An 18,603-nucleotide genomic window follows, 5' to 3' on the forward strand; every position below is an offset into this window, starting at 1 on the left:
ATTAGATCATCTCTCTTACATTCCACTGGTTAGGCAGATTATGCTGCTTTATAAAGAATCAAAGCAAAGTCTGTAGTTATCCAACTGGAGTCACTTCACTTTCCTTCCTGATTTCTTATACTGCTAGCCCATGTAGGAATGCAACAAGAGGCCAATTAGAGACTGGGAGAACCGCACCTACAGCAAAAGGGTCAGTTTGACCCAGGTCACTCTTAGGTAGTTTTGACAATAGCATCTGTAAGTGTTTGTGGACAATTCGTATTACCAGCCACATGGATAGAAATGAACCTAAACTAAGGAAGAGAGTCTTTCTGTTTTTAAATGCTCGGGAATTAAATTCAAGACTTACCAACATTGCTCTCAGTTCTTGGAGAGCATTTTCTTCCGGAGGTTCATTCTTATTCAGTCGAATCTAGAAACAAAGAAGTAGACTGTAACCGAGAAGAGCAAAGCACTCAGATGTGAAACTAATTAACTGCATTAATAGCTGCAACTAAGAGTCTCTAAAGGATACTACATTAAATATTCTATTCTACTGCGTTCAGAAAATAGGGATAATGAAAGAAAACAAATAAATGAATTTTGATGAGAAACCTTTTCAGGAACTAAAATATTGGAAGCAAAAATTCAGGGTTAAGTAAATATTTCTGATTTGCTTTTTGGCCTGGCCTTTAAGTTTGACTAATGTGGCACTTATTAAATTAAGTTGTGTCAATTGGTACAAATCTTATTTAGTACAAATTGATGTGCATATTTGGAACCAAAAGCAAAATGAAGGAGCATTGCAAATGTTACATTCCTTCAGAATTTCAAATATTTCATGGATGTATACTGTTCAGAATTTTAAAATGTTAACAATTATGTTCATTAGGAATCTGATGAAATCTTGACATTATTAAAATTAGAATGGTCCAACTGGATTGATGCAGGCAAGGCCAAAGCGATCAAATTCAGTAACAGCATCACACATCTTAGCACTATCACTAAGTCATGATCCTGAAGTACTGAGCTGCTGGAAGATCAGTTGCCATCACTCCTGCTCCCAGGGAGCTGATTACATCAAGCAAAAGTCAGAATGTTTCTGAGCTGAAAGGAATATAAAGAAATATAGTAAGTGGAATAGTGCATTTGTTGACTTGAATCATTGCTACCAGCTATCAATGTATGAATTCTACGCCACATAAATAACTACTGAGGATCTGTCATGAAGTTCAATATCCTGCTACCTGGAGTTTCTGTGCTTTCATATTTGGTGTCATTTCAAAGAAAGCTGCTCAGGTAACTCAATAGTGAGCAAGTACTATTGCACCTGTCTGAAATTTCTATTTTCCTCCTTTACCAAGAAGACAGATGGCTAATTCTCATCTGAAATTATACAAACAGAATGACTATGGTATACTTGCCAGAGGTTACTTAAACTTAGCTATGTATTTTATTCTAACACTGTCTGCTTGGATTGCAGACTTTCTAAAGGAATAGAAATTTTGCTACACGTTGCTACTAACAATGATTTGCAATAACTATTGAGTTACCCTGTTGGTATGATCAACTTTCCGCAGGTGAACACCCTTCTTAATTCTCTCCATCATTTCATCAACTGCTTGTTTTTTCAGATCTTCTAAAGGTTTTCCTGGAGATAAAAAAGAAACAACTTATGTATTTGAAATATAACATTCAGAAAACAAGTTTCTCACTGTACAATAAAAAACAGAATATTTCAGAAATACTTGGCATTCCCAGAGGAAAGAAAACTTGCATCTGAATTTGTAGAGTTAAAACAATTCCAAGCTTCACAAATCCGTTCTGGGAGAAGAAACTGCCCTGCAAACTCAGATGTTCATTCTGGAGGACAGGTTTCATAGCAATCTGCATGCTGATGCCAAAAACAGTGCAGATGTTGCCAGGTGTGAAGGCTGCCAGATGTGAAGCAGGCTGGATGGAAGGTAGAATGACACGCTGGTACTTTGTCAAAATACTAAACTAAACAATATGATGAAGACCACCCTCCAGGTCTCTTCTTTCCCATGCTAATCAATGCCACCTCATTCATCCCACTCAATCAATCATAGCTCATACCCTCCATGCCAACCTATGCCATTCCACCTACACTTGATGGTCCTCTTCCTCCACAGCAACCTATGTACCAGCTGCAAGGCAAGTCATGCTCTCCATGTTAAACTATTCCTTTAACTCATTTCTAAGGTTTCTTAGTACTTCATACCAAGATATGACCCTTTGCTTACTCCCAATAACCCGCGTAGCCTCTATGCCATCGTATGTCCCTCCAACCACACCTTTTAAGGCTGTATGTTAACTTACTGTCAATTCATGCTAACCCATTCCCCTTAACTTACCATCAGTTTTACTTGTACCTACAAATGCCAACTCATAGAGTCGACATAATTGGCAGACTTCAAGACCCATACAGAGATTAAAGAGTCCTTAATTTTCCAGTGATAAATTTACTATTCCAAATAAAACTTTAATTGATGAAAATAAAATTGTCACTACATTTAACTTACTTTAGTCCTTTATAAAAACAAACATTAGGACTTGTGGTCATATTTCAAATTATAAGCAAAAAAACAAAGAACTGCAATGCTGGAAATCTGAAACAAAAACAGTGGGTTTGGAAGGTGCTGCCTCTAACGAGCTTTGGTGAATTTCTGCAATGCATCTTGGAGATGGTACACACTGCTGCTGAGTGTTGGTGGTGGAGGGAGTGAATGCTTGTGGATGTGGTGCCAATCACGCGGGCTGCTTTGTCTTGGATGGTGTCAAACTTCTGGAGTGTTGTTGGAGCTGCACCCATCCAGGCAAGTGGAGAGCATTCCATCACACTCCCAACTTGTGCCTTGCGGACAGGTTTTTGGGATGTCAAGAGGTGAGTTACTCACGGTGTTAAGGCTCAGTGTACTGATAATTCGGCTCAGTATTCCATAAGCCATCACAAACAAGTAAATACCCAATTAAAGCTCCACGATTCAGGACAAAAGTAACTCACACCAGCTTGCATCATTAACAGGAAAATAACTATTTATTGTAGACAAACTTATCATTTAACAAAAGGTGAGCAAAAATGGATTACTCTTTACTACTGTGCAACTTAAGTGTGGACTAGTTGGATCAAAGGGTCTGTTTCCATGCTGTATGATTCCATACCCTAAAAACTGCAAACACACATATACACATTCATTCATGAATAGGACAGACAAAAACAAAGGGTTTGACACAAATATTATGGGTGAACAATGTAGACTAGAAAAATAACTTCAAATGACGTGTCCAGTCCACAGGGTGGAATGAATTGTTTCTCACAGCTTTTAATTTATTTTCTTTAATGGTTGTGATATGATTTGTCTGCAGAGTGATGGTCAATTTTTGATTCAACAATTGATTGGGTAAACTTAGATTTTTTCTTGGATTAGACCTTCTCCTTTTTAGAGTTTTCAAGTTTTGACTTTTCTCATTCACAGAGAGAGATACTTCTTGCTTGTAGGCTTCTGGATGTCTCGGAATGCACTGCACTCACAGGTTTGGTGCAAACTGCAGCTGGATCAATCTGATGGCTGTTGTTGTGCATTTTATCCTTAATTCCAAGATTCCTGATGCCATACTGTCTCATAAGGTATCCATCTCACTGCAAAATGTAACATAACCTTGAGCGGCTAAAACGTATACCACATAATCCCACTTGATCTTCAAGTTGCAAAACATCTGTGGCACTTTTATCTATACAGGTCTAATATCCATTTTCCAGTTTATTTTCCAGAAAGAAAAACAAAATGTGGTAAATTACATGGGTCTTAGATGATTTTCAGTTAGTGCGCTTCCATAGCCCGGTCGCTGAAACAGCTGGCTAAATTGAGGATTTCACTATCCTGCTCAGTACCCTTGCTCCTGGGGATCGCTTATCCTGCTGTGTAGCAACCACATGGTTAACGATGATGGTGACGTACACGCCCAGAGGTGGAGGGTGTACAAGGCTACCACATACTTTTTCTTGCAGTGGGCCCTCATTAATTTTGAAGCAACTCTCCAGATGGACCAAGTACTTGGGAGCACCCACATTGTACCTCCATTTGAACCAGTGCTTTTGGAAGCATCGGTTATGGAGCAGGTTATCAGTGACTTTGGTCATTATTCTCATGAACATTAAAATTTAATCTTCCCCTCTGTAATATTAGCAGGAAATTTGGTTAATGAGTAAGAGTAATATAAACCTAGAGGATTATTCACATAAAGGTGTTTTTAACTGCTTTTACAGTCTACTAACACCAACTAATTTTCAAGTGAGGATTAATAACACCTTTTATCAATAGTCCCTGTGTGCTGTCCATTGCTGGGCTGTGATTCCCTTTATTGCATGAATTTTTTTCTTGGAATCACTCTGGAAAGTCAGTCTGCCCTTCTGTTATAGTAAGAACCTCATATTGTTCTGGGTGAGTGTGTGTATGTACATGTGCTTGTTTGTTAACTAACACAAGGTTCCTGTGTTAAGAAGGTTAGGTTGGGTGGTGGGGGGTGCTGGAAACAGTTAAAGGTTTACCTAGAGCACTTTATAGATTTTCAGCAGCTGTGGTAGCTACAAGTATTTCTATGTCTGGCCCATTTACATTGCTGGTCAATGGTAAACCCCTCCCAGGATGTCAGTACTAGAGATTTTACAATGGTGGCGTATTGGATTTCAGGGAAACATTCTCCACTGTTGGAGATTGTTATTTCTTGACTCTTATGCACCCTGGACTTGACTGACTTACCCTATCCCCTCACCTACTTGCCATCCTACCTACTAGAAGCTCTCCCAACAATTCCTCACACCCCTGTCCTGCACACCCACACATCGAGAGAGAGAGAAAGAGACAGAGAGATAAACACACGTTTGAACTACTTGGCTGCTTATCAGCTGAAGCCTGGATGTTGTTCAGGACTTGTTACCCATCAGCACAAAGTGTTCCAGCATCATTGAGGCTTTCTCAGAATGAAAGAACATCTCTTGATAAAAATATGGGGCAAGGAAACAGATCGCAGAAGTGCGCTAACCAATTCAGACATTAAATGTCAATTGAACTTCAATTTTCAGTTCTGACTTATATTTTAAATCAATATTTAACTGCTTTTTTTTAAAAAAGCACGAGTAAAATGCATTCGATACTATTGCTTACCTGCTTCTTCAGATAGAGCCTTTCCAACCCCAGACAAATTGGATGCTTTCTGTCTTTGACAAATGATCATCATAAGATTTCTGTTGAAATATAAACATGTTTTCTTAAAGCCTCCATTTGGATGTCAACATTCAGGCCCAACTCCACTGATAGGAAGATATTTATTGTAGTGGCCTAGAATAGCAATGTGCAACAGGAAGTTTGAAAGTCCCTACCCCTTCACCACCTGATTGCTTACCCACCTACCACACTGCATCCAACTGATTCACCCTGTCCATTCATTCACCTATCACCCAGCCCACTGAACCTCCCCCAACATCTTCAGACTGCCCTCTCCTAGCCCAACACAATTGCTGAACCCCACCACACCCCAACACTCTCAGGACTAAGATAACCCTAAAACAATTCCTCGATAACAAATTCACCCCATCCTCATGCCCACCTGCCACATTAACTGACACTACCGCATCCAGGTGCCACCCTATCCCTTTACTCACACACCTCACCCCCCCCACCTTCCTCACGCTGCACTCAATAATTAACAATCATTAATTAGTGTAGAATGCTAAACAAGGAAAACTAACTACTCTTGGAATTATTAAGTAACAGTCATGAAATATTTAAAAGAAATTTTAAAATGCTCAATCGCAATAACACTAAATTAAAAAAAACAGAAAGGAAAGCTAAGTGATATCTGAAAAATTCTGCCGAACTTTAATTCAACCTACTGTGCAGTTTACAACTTACTGAGCAATTTAACCTGTGTGCTATGTGCTATTGCTCTGAGGGGGAATTGCCAAATCCTGCAGAATCATATGGGGACAAGGGTTTGCTTCCTCTGACCTGCATCAAAACTTACCCACTTTTCCACAATAGAAGCTTCAGGGAGCGGCCAACATTGGAATGCTGGCCATAAAAAGCACGGGCAGTTTAGTGAGTTTTTACGCCAAACAGAAGGTCTAGACCATGTCACTCTACAAAGGTGAAATAGCCAGCTTGTTAATTTTGTTCACCAATACTAAACTGATCATCACACTAATAATTCCGGCTAATTCTGTCATTATAGACTCCAGATGAGAATCCACAGTCGTAGTGAGTGCAGTGGAGAAAAGCCAAAAACATGGCAGGCAATTTCTCATCAGACATTTCCTGAGAGAATGGTCCCTGTGTGAAAGCAGATCAATCCCATGTGCTGAATGGCTGCAAAATCCCATGGCTTCCTCTTATCCAATGTTACATCAAAAATATAAAACTTGTAACGTCATATTTATCTAATTATTTAAGGCATTTTTCTTATGGTAAGATTTTGTAATATAAAATTGCATGACAAGCCCAAGAAAATGTCTTGCTCTGATGCTAGCACCAGTCATCTAAGAATTAATTTTATGAAGGCTTCCCGGGACCAGGAATATGGCTGCCTCCCATCAGCAGCACTGAAAAGGAAATTATACAGTAGTCAGAAAATGGTGAGAAAATAAATCTGAACTTTCAAAATGTGGTGCCAGCAGTCAATGCCCATTGAACTTTCAATATGCACAGCCTTCAAACTTCTACAGCTGGAAGTTATTGTCAGTGTACTATCTGAAGAATGTCAAGTCGTAACCATCAAAACAGCACACATCTCTAACTGCTAAATGTAATGTAACAAATTGTCTTGAACAAATGGTTTTCTATATGCTATTACATAAAAGATGTACATCAGGCCTTTAAATTAGCTTGTTGCTACAGGCATACCAGGCACACTCCAATCTGCATTCAATCAACAAAGGTTTTTGAATGGAAAGGTAAACTTCAGCACTGTTAACCTTATAGATTCCTAACTCTCACTACGGAAGGGTTGTGGGTGAGTTGAAACTTATACAAGACTGAGACATGGCACTACCTTCATTGCAACTTTGTACCTCTCCTTCCTTTATCAAAATCTCTCACAGCATTAGATATTGCATTAAGTGCCTCTTAGCAGTGAGTTTGACTGAAGGAAAAGTAATGGTGCAGCCAAAGATATCCCATGGTATCCATGGAGTGGTGTCTTCACTGCCCAACAGGTTAAATCATTCATACCAGCCAGAAGTAGTTTAGGATGGCAAGACTTTTTATAGTGATTGTGATGAAACTTCACATCCTCTTGAGTTCCTTTGATTTTTTTTTCCTTTATTCATTCGGGGGATGTGGCCTTGACTTTATTGCCCATCAGTAATTGTCCTTGAAAATAGAATGATGAGCTGTCTACTTAAACTACTGAAATCCATTTGGTGTAGAAACACCCATAATGCTGTTTCAGTGGAAGTGCTAGTATTTTGACTGAATTAAAATCTTAAAATAACATAAAAGATACACTTTTTAATGAAATAACTGTACTGTACAATGTTAATATGTGAAAAATAGTAAACGGAATGCTCAAATATTTAATGTACTATTAAACAGTTGCCAAATTTTGCTGAAAGACACCATTCTATTTGGAAATTCTAGCACACGGTAAACAGCCTATTTCACATATCTCTAAAATTGATTTTAGAAAAAATATACTTTTATTACTTAAGTGGACTTGAAGTGGGTGATGGCACTGGAGGAGGTGGAGGAGGAGGAGGCGATGATGGCATTGGCTTTTCTGCTTGTTGGATCTGCTTCTGTAGCTCATCAACTGTAACAGAGGTACCAGAGCTTTAAATCCAGTAGTCTGAGTATTTGCAAGGCATAGAAAATTGTCATGACATTCTGTATTTGTAAAAAGATGCTTTGCAGAGGTGAATATTTCCTGCAGTTTCCAAAATGATTATCTTCTGTTCCACTCAGCTCACCATCCTCCACCATACTTGCTGCCTTACCAGATCACTTTCTTCCAACCACTCAACATTGCCTGCACCATTCAATCTCTGCCCTTGCTGAAACCTTACCTCACTTTTTAACCACTAAAAAATTGATTTCTTACTACTTTCCAAATTAATATTTCTGCTTCAAGCATCAGTTCATCCATAATGTTGCAGACCACATCCTTTCTTGCACCAATTCCCATGGTCCAGTAACCCCTGTGGTGTTCTAGCTTTGCTGTTTGCTTGTGCTCCAGTCATTCAATTTCAAAATTCTTGCTCTTATTTTCAAAATACTATTTATCTCACTGTTCATGAGAGAACTAGTCCCATTCTCTGTTCTCACATACTCTAAAACATTTAAGTGAGTCTTGTTTCCTCCAAATTCACAACTGAAGCCCATCTATTCATCTATTATGGTCTAGCCGCTGCCATGAGCTGTTTTCTTCTAATTTCTCACCTCTCTCCTGCTTTCAAAGTAATTAATTTTGTTTATACTTTATGTTCCCTTTTCTAGCTTCTCTGGAAATTGTTTCCCTTTCCTCATACCTACTGAATCCTCTCCTATTACAAAAAGCTCCAAGACGTTTATGTGAGGAAAACAATATAAATGCAAATTGTTACACAATGTGTAAAAGCAGATAAATAATCTTTCATGCAAAACATATAGTATCATTGTGTCATGGACTATAACTCACAACATTAGAGGAACTGGAAAAATGTGAAGTTTTGATGCTAGCACAACTCCAGTTCAGAACCACCTTCAAAAGTTCAAAGTTCCACAAGCATTGTTACTGAGAGCAGTCAACAAATGTTCTCAAAGTATTTTGCACATCATTTTCAGAATTCAAACTGGGTCTGTGCCATTTGGCACAAAGTTAAAAATAAAAGCAGCAAATGTTGGAAATAATCAACAGGTCAAGCAACATATGTGGTCATTGACCTGAAATGTTAACTCTGCTTTTCTCTCCACAGATACTGCCCAGGCTTGCTGAGTACTTCCAGCATTCTTGGTTTTTACTTTGCTTGGATTAGGACCAAGTTAAAATACATTATTATAAATCTACATTTCATTACAGTGCCAAATACTTACTGGTGTGTTTCAGATCTTTTACTTGCTGGGAATAATTTTGGCATTTTACTTCAAGTTCTTCTTTGTCTTCTTTGAGAAGCTCAAGCTGTTTCATCAGTGACTTTACTTCCTTCTTTAGGGTGCAATCATCTAATTTTTCCTGCATCTCATTTAGCTGACAGCATAGGGAAGAAAGGATTACATTGACGATGTACATCTGCTCAATGATCCCTGTGTCTGTTAAATGTCTTTATGTTATTTACATATGAAACAGAAGCAGAAGTGAAGTCGAAGCATTTGGTCCCTCAAGCCCAGTCCACAATGGAATAATATCATAGCTGATCCGCTTATGTTTCAATTTCCACTTTCCCACCTATCCTCAATCGCTTTTGATTTCCTTGCCTAACAAGAATCAATCAAATTCTGCCTTAAAAGTATTTAAATGACCCTCCCTCCACTCCCAGGGATAGAGAGTGCCAAAGTCGCACACTGCTCTAATGGAAAAATATGTTTCCCGATCTCTGTTATAAAAGAGTGGCTGCTAATTTTAAAACAATGCCTCCGAGTGTTATGATTGAAAGTGATGTTTTTACTGGACAAATCATATCCCAGTTTGAAATCTGTCTTGATTTATCAGAATTTTTTTTTCGTTTTAATGAGGTGGTTTTTCACTGAAACACAAACATGCAGTGCCACGGATTCAGGTTTAACAATAAGGTCAAGTTTATTATGCAAAGTAATGAAAATAAAATAAACCAAACTATTTACATCGAACACAAATTTAAAGATATTGAAACACAGTAAAAGTGTATCCCATTTAATCCCAAAAGCCCCTTTAATTCAAAAATGCCAGAAGTACTCATACCAGAGTGAATTTCCTTTTCCATCTCCCCATAGGGTTTAACAGTGATTTCAAAGAAGGACAGTTCCTTCTTCGAACAACTGAGCATAAACTTTCTCAGCTTCAAACAAGCCCTTCAGGTTGTAACTAGATATTTCTGGTTTAGAGCTTTTGCTAGCCTCTTTTTTAACAATTCTAAGCTGGAGCAACTACTTTTTACATCCAGTTTAAGTCAAATATCCCACAGAATTGTCTAAAACCAATACTAAAAGGCTTTTTTCCAAGCCATGAGTGTTTTCCCTAAGCCCAAAAGCAAATCCAGCATCTTCCATCTGAAAGCATTGTGCACTTCACTGTTTACTTTGCCCACTTGTAAACTCAGCCAATGTAAACAAAAACCCATTGCCCTCTGGAAAGACTTTCTCTCAAATTGCATTTTAAAATAAATCATCATGGATAAAGAAATACTTTTATTCATTCATGGGAAGTGGACATTGCTGGCTATGCTCATCCCTAAGCACCCAGATGGCATTTAAGAGTGAACCACATTGCTGTGCATCTGGAGTCACATTAGTGCCTTTTATACATTTGGAAATTTTTACATGGTCATGATTAGGCTAGCTGTTTTATTCCCTTTTTTAAATTGAATTAAAACTCACCATCTGCCATGGTATGATTCAATGTCCCTAGAACATCAGCCTGGGGTTCTGGATTACTGGTCCAGTTACATAACCACTATGCTACCATCTTTCTCTAATCCCTCACAATAGTTAATTGTCAAAAGCCCTTTAGACCCATAGAAAACCCATATGCCACTAGTTCAAATTCAAAAAATCCAAACTCAAAAATAAATATTAAAATATATGTAAATAATATGCCTTACATCACACTAGTTCCAGACAGACCCACAAGAGGAAATGTCATTTTCACATCCACCTTGTCAAGACCATTCAGGATCTTATACATTTCAATCAAGTCACACTTCACTCTTCCAAACTCCAGTGGAAACAAGCCCAGCCTGTTAAACCTATGTAACACAACACACTCATTTCACGTATCAATCCAGTAAACCTCGTCTGAACTAACTTATCGTGACTCATTCACTAGAACACCTAAATCCCTCCGCATCTCAGAATTCCAGTTGTTTCTATTTAAGTAATACTCTGTGTTTTCATTTTTTCTGCCAAACCGAATAACTCACATCTTCAAATGACATGCAGATTGGGTGACCACTTCGCAGACCACCTACGTTCCATCCATAGAGATGACCCTGAGCTTCTAGTTACCTGCCACTTCAACACACCTCCATGTTTCCTAACTGACATTTCTGTCTCAAGCTTGTTGCATTGTTTTAGCAAGGCTTAGCACAAGCTGGAAGGACACATTTCATTTTAACATCTCATTTTCCACTTGGGGACCCTGCAGCCTCCAGGACTCAATACCGAGTTCAATAATTTTACAGTCTGAACACCTCATTCCATGTCCATTACCCACCCCCTGTGTTGACATTGGCTGCTTTCAGCATGGCCAATCCATTTTCATGCACTCATTGTCCCCATTATCAGCTTTATAGCTTTTATTCTTCCCTTGCTTATCATCGACAATCCTGTTGTCTACTTAATTTTTTTTTCCTCTTGCTCATTCTAGGCTCTTTCTTCACCTATCCTCTTGCTCCTTTCCCCCCATCCCCAGAAATCATGATTAATACAATTTTATTTCCTAAGTGCTATCAGTTCTGAAGAAGGGTCCATTGAACTCGAAAGATTAACTTTGTTTTCTCTCCATAGGCGCTGCCAGAGCTGCTGAGTTTTTCCAGCAACTTCTGTTGTTGCTCCAACACAATCATACCTTTTTAAATTCATCCTGTGACCCTCATCTTGCTATATTGTCCATAGTAACACTTCATTCAACACACTATCGTTCATCACTTGTACTTGCCTAACCATACCAACTTAGTTATAGGTGCTAAACTGGCTAATTTTATTGAACTAAGAGTTCCATTTCACCATCTTACACAAACGAATCTAAACAAAATACCAAGGGCTGTATCACCACCTACAAATGAGCATAGGGACACTCTTCCAAGCAAGAGATAAAATAGTGTATTTAGCTCGGACAGGTTAAAATGTATCAATTGAAGCTTAAGGCCTAGCTTCATTTCTATTTCCATTTTGTTTATCATGGAGACTTTTAAAGACATTTGTACTCACACTATACATGGGGCCTCAGTTGACGGGCCATTATGAATAAAATTATTCCTGTATTTAATTGTCGGTTTTCTCTATATTTATAAATAATAGTTTCACAGACTAATGGCATTATTCCACACCACCATTTTCAACTAGGCTTACAGGATAACGAGGAAGGATTATATGAAGAGCAATTTCACATATAATGCCCGACGATAAGTAAGATTAAGGCATTACATGAGAAATTGTTCTTTATATAACCCTCCCACGTACAAAGCCAGTTGAAAATGCTGTTGTGGAATAATGCCATTGGTTCTTTTTTTATAACGTGTACTTTTATTTTATGACAGGCATGATATACCATAAGAATAAAAATAACCAAGCAACGTCTCAAAAATTTGGCATAATTTCTTCAGAAATATTTTTAAAAATCTGAAAGAGATATTCCAGCTGAGAAGAAACAAAATATGATTACAAAGAGGAAGAATAATGACAGCTACATTCAACATAAATTCTCAAAGAGTGGAAATGATATGGTACCTATTCCATTAGGTGTCATATCTGTATAAACAATGATTCATTCTGGATGATTTGAAGAGGTGCTTGCAGCAAAGACATGCTTACTTCAAGTATATTGAGCACTATTGAGTACTTTGATGACTAAGTCAGCAATGAAAACTCAACAAAATGTGGAAGAAAAGGACAGTTATTTCTTAATTGCTTCTATAATGAAGTTGTTCTTAATAGCTTTTTCACTATTCTGTCTTTATTTTAAGCCAGAGGGTATCCAAAGGCACAGACTTAAATAATTATTTCAATGTCGGATCATTTGCTAATTCATTCAGACTATCATTTTCTGAATTTGAAAATGACAGCTTATTTGTTCGACTGCCAGAGTAATGAACAGATCCATTGCCCTCAAAAATTCAATCCGAGGATTATCTTCAGATGGAAAATTTTCCTTAAAATTTGACCTCAAGCTTATCCAGATGTTCTGAAACAAGCTTAGCAATATTGTGGATGTCTCATCTAGTGTTCCCTGCTATCCCTAGCAACATCATTACAAGATTTAACACCCTTAAAAATTTCCATTAATTGGTAATATAATGCTAAAACGTATAAGACCATAAGACCATAAGACATAGAGCAGAAATTAGGCCATTTGGCCCATCGAGTCTGCTCCGCCATTCAATCATGGCTGATAAGTTCCTCAACCCCATTCTCCTGCTTTCTCCCCATAACCCTTGATCCCTTTGATAATCAAGAACCTATCTATCTCAGTTTTAAATATACTCAATGACCTGGCCTCCACAGCCTTCCGTGGTAGAGAATTCCATAGATTCACCACTCTCTGGCTGAAGAAGTTTCTCCTTATCTCTGTTCTAAAAGGTCTTCCCTTTACTCTAACGCTGTGCCCTCAGGTCCTAGACTCTCCTACCAATGGAAGCATCTTCCCAACATCCACTTTGTCCAGGCCAGTCAGTATTTTGAAAGTTTCAATTAGATCCCCCCTCATCCTTCTAAACTCCATTGAGTATAGACTCAGAGTCCTCAAACGCTCCTCATATGTTAAGCTTTTCATTCCTGGGACCATTCTCGTGAACCTCCTCTGAACCCACTCCAGGGCCAGTACATCCTTCCTGAGTTATGGGGCCCAAGACTGCACGCGATACTCCAAATGTGGCCTGACAAGCATCTTATAAAGCCTCAATAGTGCATCCCTGCTTTTATATTAAGTCCTCTCAAAATATATGCCAACATTGCATTTGCCTTCCTGACTACTGACTCAACCTGCAAGTTTACCTTGAGAGAATCCTGGACTAGAACTCCCAAGTCTCTTCGCACTTCAGACTTCTGAATTTTCTCCCCATTTAGAAAATAGTCCATGCTTTTGTTCTTCTTACCAAAGTGCATGACCTCACACTTTCCCACACTGTACTCCGTCTGTCACTTCTTTGCCCATTCTCCCAACCTGTCCAAATCCTTCTGCAGCCTCGCCACCTCCTCAATACTACCTATCCCTCCATCTGTCTTTGTATCGTCTGCAAACTTAGCCAGAACGCCAGTATGTACGTGTAAAAATGCACTCCCTGGAAAAACTGTTCCATTATGTTTGGACTAGGGATTTTGACAAAGTGACAGAGTCATAGAGCTGTACAGCATGGAAACAGACCCTTCAGTCCAACTTGTCCATACTGACCAGATATCCTAAATTAATCTAATCCCAATTGTCACCATTTGGCCCAAATCCTTCTAATCCCTTCCTATTATATACCCATCCAAATGCCTTTTAAATGTTGTTATTGTACCAGACTCCACCACTTTTTTGGCAGTTCATACCATACATGCACCACGCTCTGCATGAAAAAGTTTCCCCTAGGTCCTTTTTCAAATCTTTCAGCTCTCACCTTAAACCTATGTCCTCTAGTTTTGGACTCCCCACCCTAGTCTATTCACCCTATCCATGCTCCTTGTGATTTTATGAACCTTCATAAGGTCATCCCTCAGCCTCCAATGCTCCGGGGAAAACAGCCCCAGCCGATTCAGCCTCTCCCTAAAGCTCAAACTCTCCAATCCTGGCAACATCCTTGTAAATCTTTCCTGAACCCTTTCAAGTTTAACAACATCTTTCCCATAGCAGGGAGACCAGAATTGTATGCAGTATTCCAAAAATGACCTAACCAATGTCCTGTACAGCCACAACATGACATCCAACTCCTATACTCAATGCATTGACCAATGAAGGCAAGTGTATCAAATGACTTCTTTACTACCCTGTCTACCTCTGACTCCACTTTCAAGGAATTATGAATGACCATCCCGAGGTCTCTTTGTTCGGCAACACTCCCCAGGACCCTACCATTTGCTGCATAAGTCCAGCCATGATTTGTCTTACCAAAATACAACACCTCACATTTATCTAAATTAAACACCATCTGCCACTGAAGGTCCTGTTGCACTCTGAGATAACCTTCTTCATTGTCCACGACACTATCAATTTTGGTGTCATCTGCAAACTTACTATACACTCCTCCTAAACTCACATCCAAATCATTTATGTACATGACTAAAAGCAGTGGACCCAACTCCGACATACGGCACATAATTTGAAAATAATTGCTGGAGAAAGCCAATCCACAATTTACATACTATTCTTCTTTAAGTACCCACAGAAATTCTTGCTATCTGTTGCTATCTAATATTCCTAGCTAGCTTCCTCTCATATTCTAATTTCTTCCTTCTGATTAACCCTTTGGTCATTCTTTGATTTGCCACTCATCCTTGTGCAATTATATGCATTTTTCTTATATTTTATGCTTCCACTAACCTCCTTAGTTAACCACAGATGGTGGGTCCTCCCTTCAGAATTTTTCTTTGTAAAAGGAATATACTTTTTCAACTATTCTGAAATATCCGCTTAAATGTCTCTCTCTGTTGACCTAACCCCTAAGCTAGTATGCTAGTTCACTTCAGCTATCTTAGCTTTCATGCCCGCAAAGCTGCCCTTATTTAGGTTTAAAATACTAGTCTTACACTCAATCTTCTCCTTTTCAAAGTGGATGCAAAATTCAATCATATTGTGGTTGCTCCTACCTAGGAGTATCTTTGCTCTGAGATGATTAATTAATCCTGTCATATTACACATTACCAAATCTAATATAACCTGCTCTCTGGTCAGTTTCGGAATGTGCTGGTCTAAGAGACTCTCTCAAAGTGTTCTTCATCTAGGCTGCTTCTGCCGACCTAATTTTTCCAACTTATATGAAAATTACATCGCCAATAGCTATTGCTATCCCTTTGTCACAAGTACCCAATACTTCTTCATATATACTCTTTCCAACATAATGTATAGAACCAGTGTCTATTCCTACTAGTGACTCAATGTCATAGTAGTCCTCATGTCAACCCAATCCAATGTTGATATCCCAAACCAAGGTTATGTCTAACTATTGCACAAATGCCGTCTTTAATTAACATTGTTATCCTTTCACCTTTACCTAGCTTCTATTCTTCACGAATGTCATGTATCCTTCAGATCAGGACCCGATTCTTGTCAACCTGCAGCTGTATTACTTACTTCAATATGTACTATAAATTTGTTAATTTTGTTATAAATACTACTTGCATTCAAAATCCATCAGAACACTTAGTTTTGTCTTTTCATTATCTTTGTACCATTTCGCCTTGATTGCTGGTGTAGTCCTAAGTTTTTTGTCTGTCTCTTCCTGTTATTCCCCGACCCTCATTTTCCATATTACTATTTGCCTCTCTTACCTTGACTCTATCTTTGATATACCATATCTTTCCACATTTGATCCTTTGCCCCCAATGTTTAAAGCCCTGTCTACTTCCCTAGTTATGTGATTTGCAAGAATACTGGCCCCTGCACTGTTCAAGTGTAAATAAGGGATTGCCCATTTAAGATAATGACAAGGAAACATATTTTGTCTGAGAGGATTGAGAGTCTTTGAATTTCCTCTCTTCAAAAGGCAGTGGATGCAGAATGTTTAAATATTTTTAAGGGAAAGATAAATAAATTCTTTATTACCAAGGGGATGAAAGATTATTGAGAGTATGCAGGAATGTAGAGCTTGGGTTAAAATCAGATCAGCCATGATCTCATTGAACGGTGGAGCAGGCTTGCAGGGCCGAGTGGTCTACTCTTGTTCCTTGTTCGAATGTTTGTATGTGTAGACTTTACCATTGGTACAGGCCCACTTTACACAGTCTTCATGCCAGTGGCCAATGAAACATAAGCCACATCCCCCACACAAATCTCTGAGCCATGTATTCATCTTTCCAGTTTTCCTTATCCTATGCCAATTTGCACATGGCTCAGATGATAATTCAGAGAGTGTAACCTTTGAGGTTCTGCTTTATAATTTATTGCCCAGCTCCTCACACTGTCTGACAGATCTTCTTTACTAGTGTGTCCTGTGTCCTTGGTACCTATATAGACTAAAACTATTGCATATTCAGCCCTCATATTGCAAGTTTTGCTCGATTCCTGAGCAAACGTACTGGTACTGGGCAGGCAACATAGCTGTCTGAACTCTTGCTCTTTGCTAAAAAGAATTGTATCGATGCATCTCATGATAATATTACCTAATACCACAACATTCTTTGTTGCACCCCCTACTTGAATAGCTCGCAATACCATGATGTCATGGTCAGTATTTTCATTCACTCTGCAGCACCGCTCTCATCCAAACAATCTGAGAAAACCTCAAACCTACTGGACAATTGTGGAGGATGACAGTCCTGCTGTCTAGGTCCCCTTACCTACCTCACTCACGATCACATCACCCTGTCCCTGTCCCTGACCATTCACCAAATCAGAAGTTCCATTAGTAAGTTGTGTTATGCCCAGCTTCTTCAATGAAGCTTGATAACTTTCTCCTTCCCTGACGCATCACAACATCTAAGGTTCAGCCTCCAGTTCAAACTCTGAGCTGAAACCACTCAAACTTTGAACACTTGCCGCAGATGTATTTGCGCTGGATCACAATGGCATTCAGGAACTCCCATATGCTGCAGCCTTGATCTATCCTGCTGTCATTAATGAGTTTTAATTATTTGATGATATTATTCAACTATGTATGTTGAATTTTATGTTTTGTCAACTTTATCATCAATTTTTATACTACGTTAAAACTTAAAATTCGCAAAGACGTTAATCACTTAACACAGACTCATAAAACAGCTAGTTCCTTTCTCTGTAGTACAAGAACAAACTCCAATAAATCTAGCTCTGAATGTGACTGCTTGGTTTAGGTTCTTTTTCTCATCTGCTATTCTAGTTGATGCTGACTGCCTGCCACGGGTGTCATAACTTCAATTGCTCCTTGAAGTGATGTTGACTTGTCCTTACCAAATCGAAAAGATTTTATTAGCCACACCCAGGATGAGACAGAAAATGCTAGAAGCTGCAAAGCAAAGTCTCCAAGATGAGATCCAGGCATACAGGCCTGTGTGAGGACAACTCAAAGGGTGTTATCAGATCTTCAAGTCCAGCACTAAGCAAAATTCGGAAACAGCTTTAATCTCGAAGCTGATGACAACTAAACTGTTTATTCTCACCAGTCACATTTGACTCGATTGAAAGAATTAATTTCAGTTGCGGATTCTGTTAGAAAGCAGTGATTTGTTTTGCAAAAAAAAAGTCTCATTTTGTTCATGAATTTTGGATGAAATTTTAAGAGTTTTGTCCTGCAGCTCCACTCATTTGATGAAAACATTCAAGTAATGCTGACTGCCTGTCTCAAGCTATTTTTCTTAACTGCTCCTCTAGGTGATGATAACTGAGATCCTTTGGTTGCTGGCTATTCTGAGTAAAGCTGTCTGCCTATTGAAGGATCCCCATCTCACCTATCGCTCTCTGACATTGTCATCTATGATTTCGCATTAATAAGACACAAAATTTTACTACATTCTGTTTTCCAGTCATACAGTTTATTATACCCTCATATTTTTACATTTCTTATTAGTAAGTTAAACATTAATAAATTAACTAGTCAATATATATAAA

The 18,603-nt window shown here is 38.6% G+C and overlaps 1 protein-coding gene across 1 annotated transcript in view; it reads right to left on the reverse strand.

The window, feature by feature from the left end:
- The window catches only part of shtn1 (shootin 1), an 83,142-nt gene that overhangs the window by 5,675 nt on the left and 58,864 nt on the right, over window positions 1-18,603 (reverse strand). Inside the window, exons 10-14 of the mRNA XM_048608937.1 lie at window positions 9,066-9,219; window positions 7,701-7,806; window positions 5,166-5,245; window positions 1,533-1,630; window positions 350-412 (exon numbers count right to left, since the gene is read on the reverse strand). Of these exons, the coding sequence (XP_048464894.1) occupies window positions 350-412; window positions 1,533-1,630; window positions 5,166-5,245; window positions 7,701-7,806; window positions 9,066-9,219 (501 nt within the window). The remainder of the gene's footprint in view (window positions 1-349; window positions 413-1,532; window positions 1,631-5,165; window positions 5,246-7,700; window positions 7,807-9,065; window positions 9,220-18,603) is intronic.

Source organism: Rhincodon typus, chromosome 20 (genome assembly GCF_021869965.1).
Source record: "Rhincodon typus isolate 14 chromosome 20, sRhiTyp1.1, whole genome shotgun sequence".
NCBI classification, from domain to species: Eukaryota; Metazoa; Chordata; class Chondrichthyes; order Orectolobiformes; family Rhincodontidae; genus Rhincodon; species Rhincodon typus.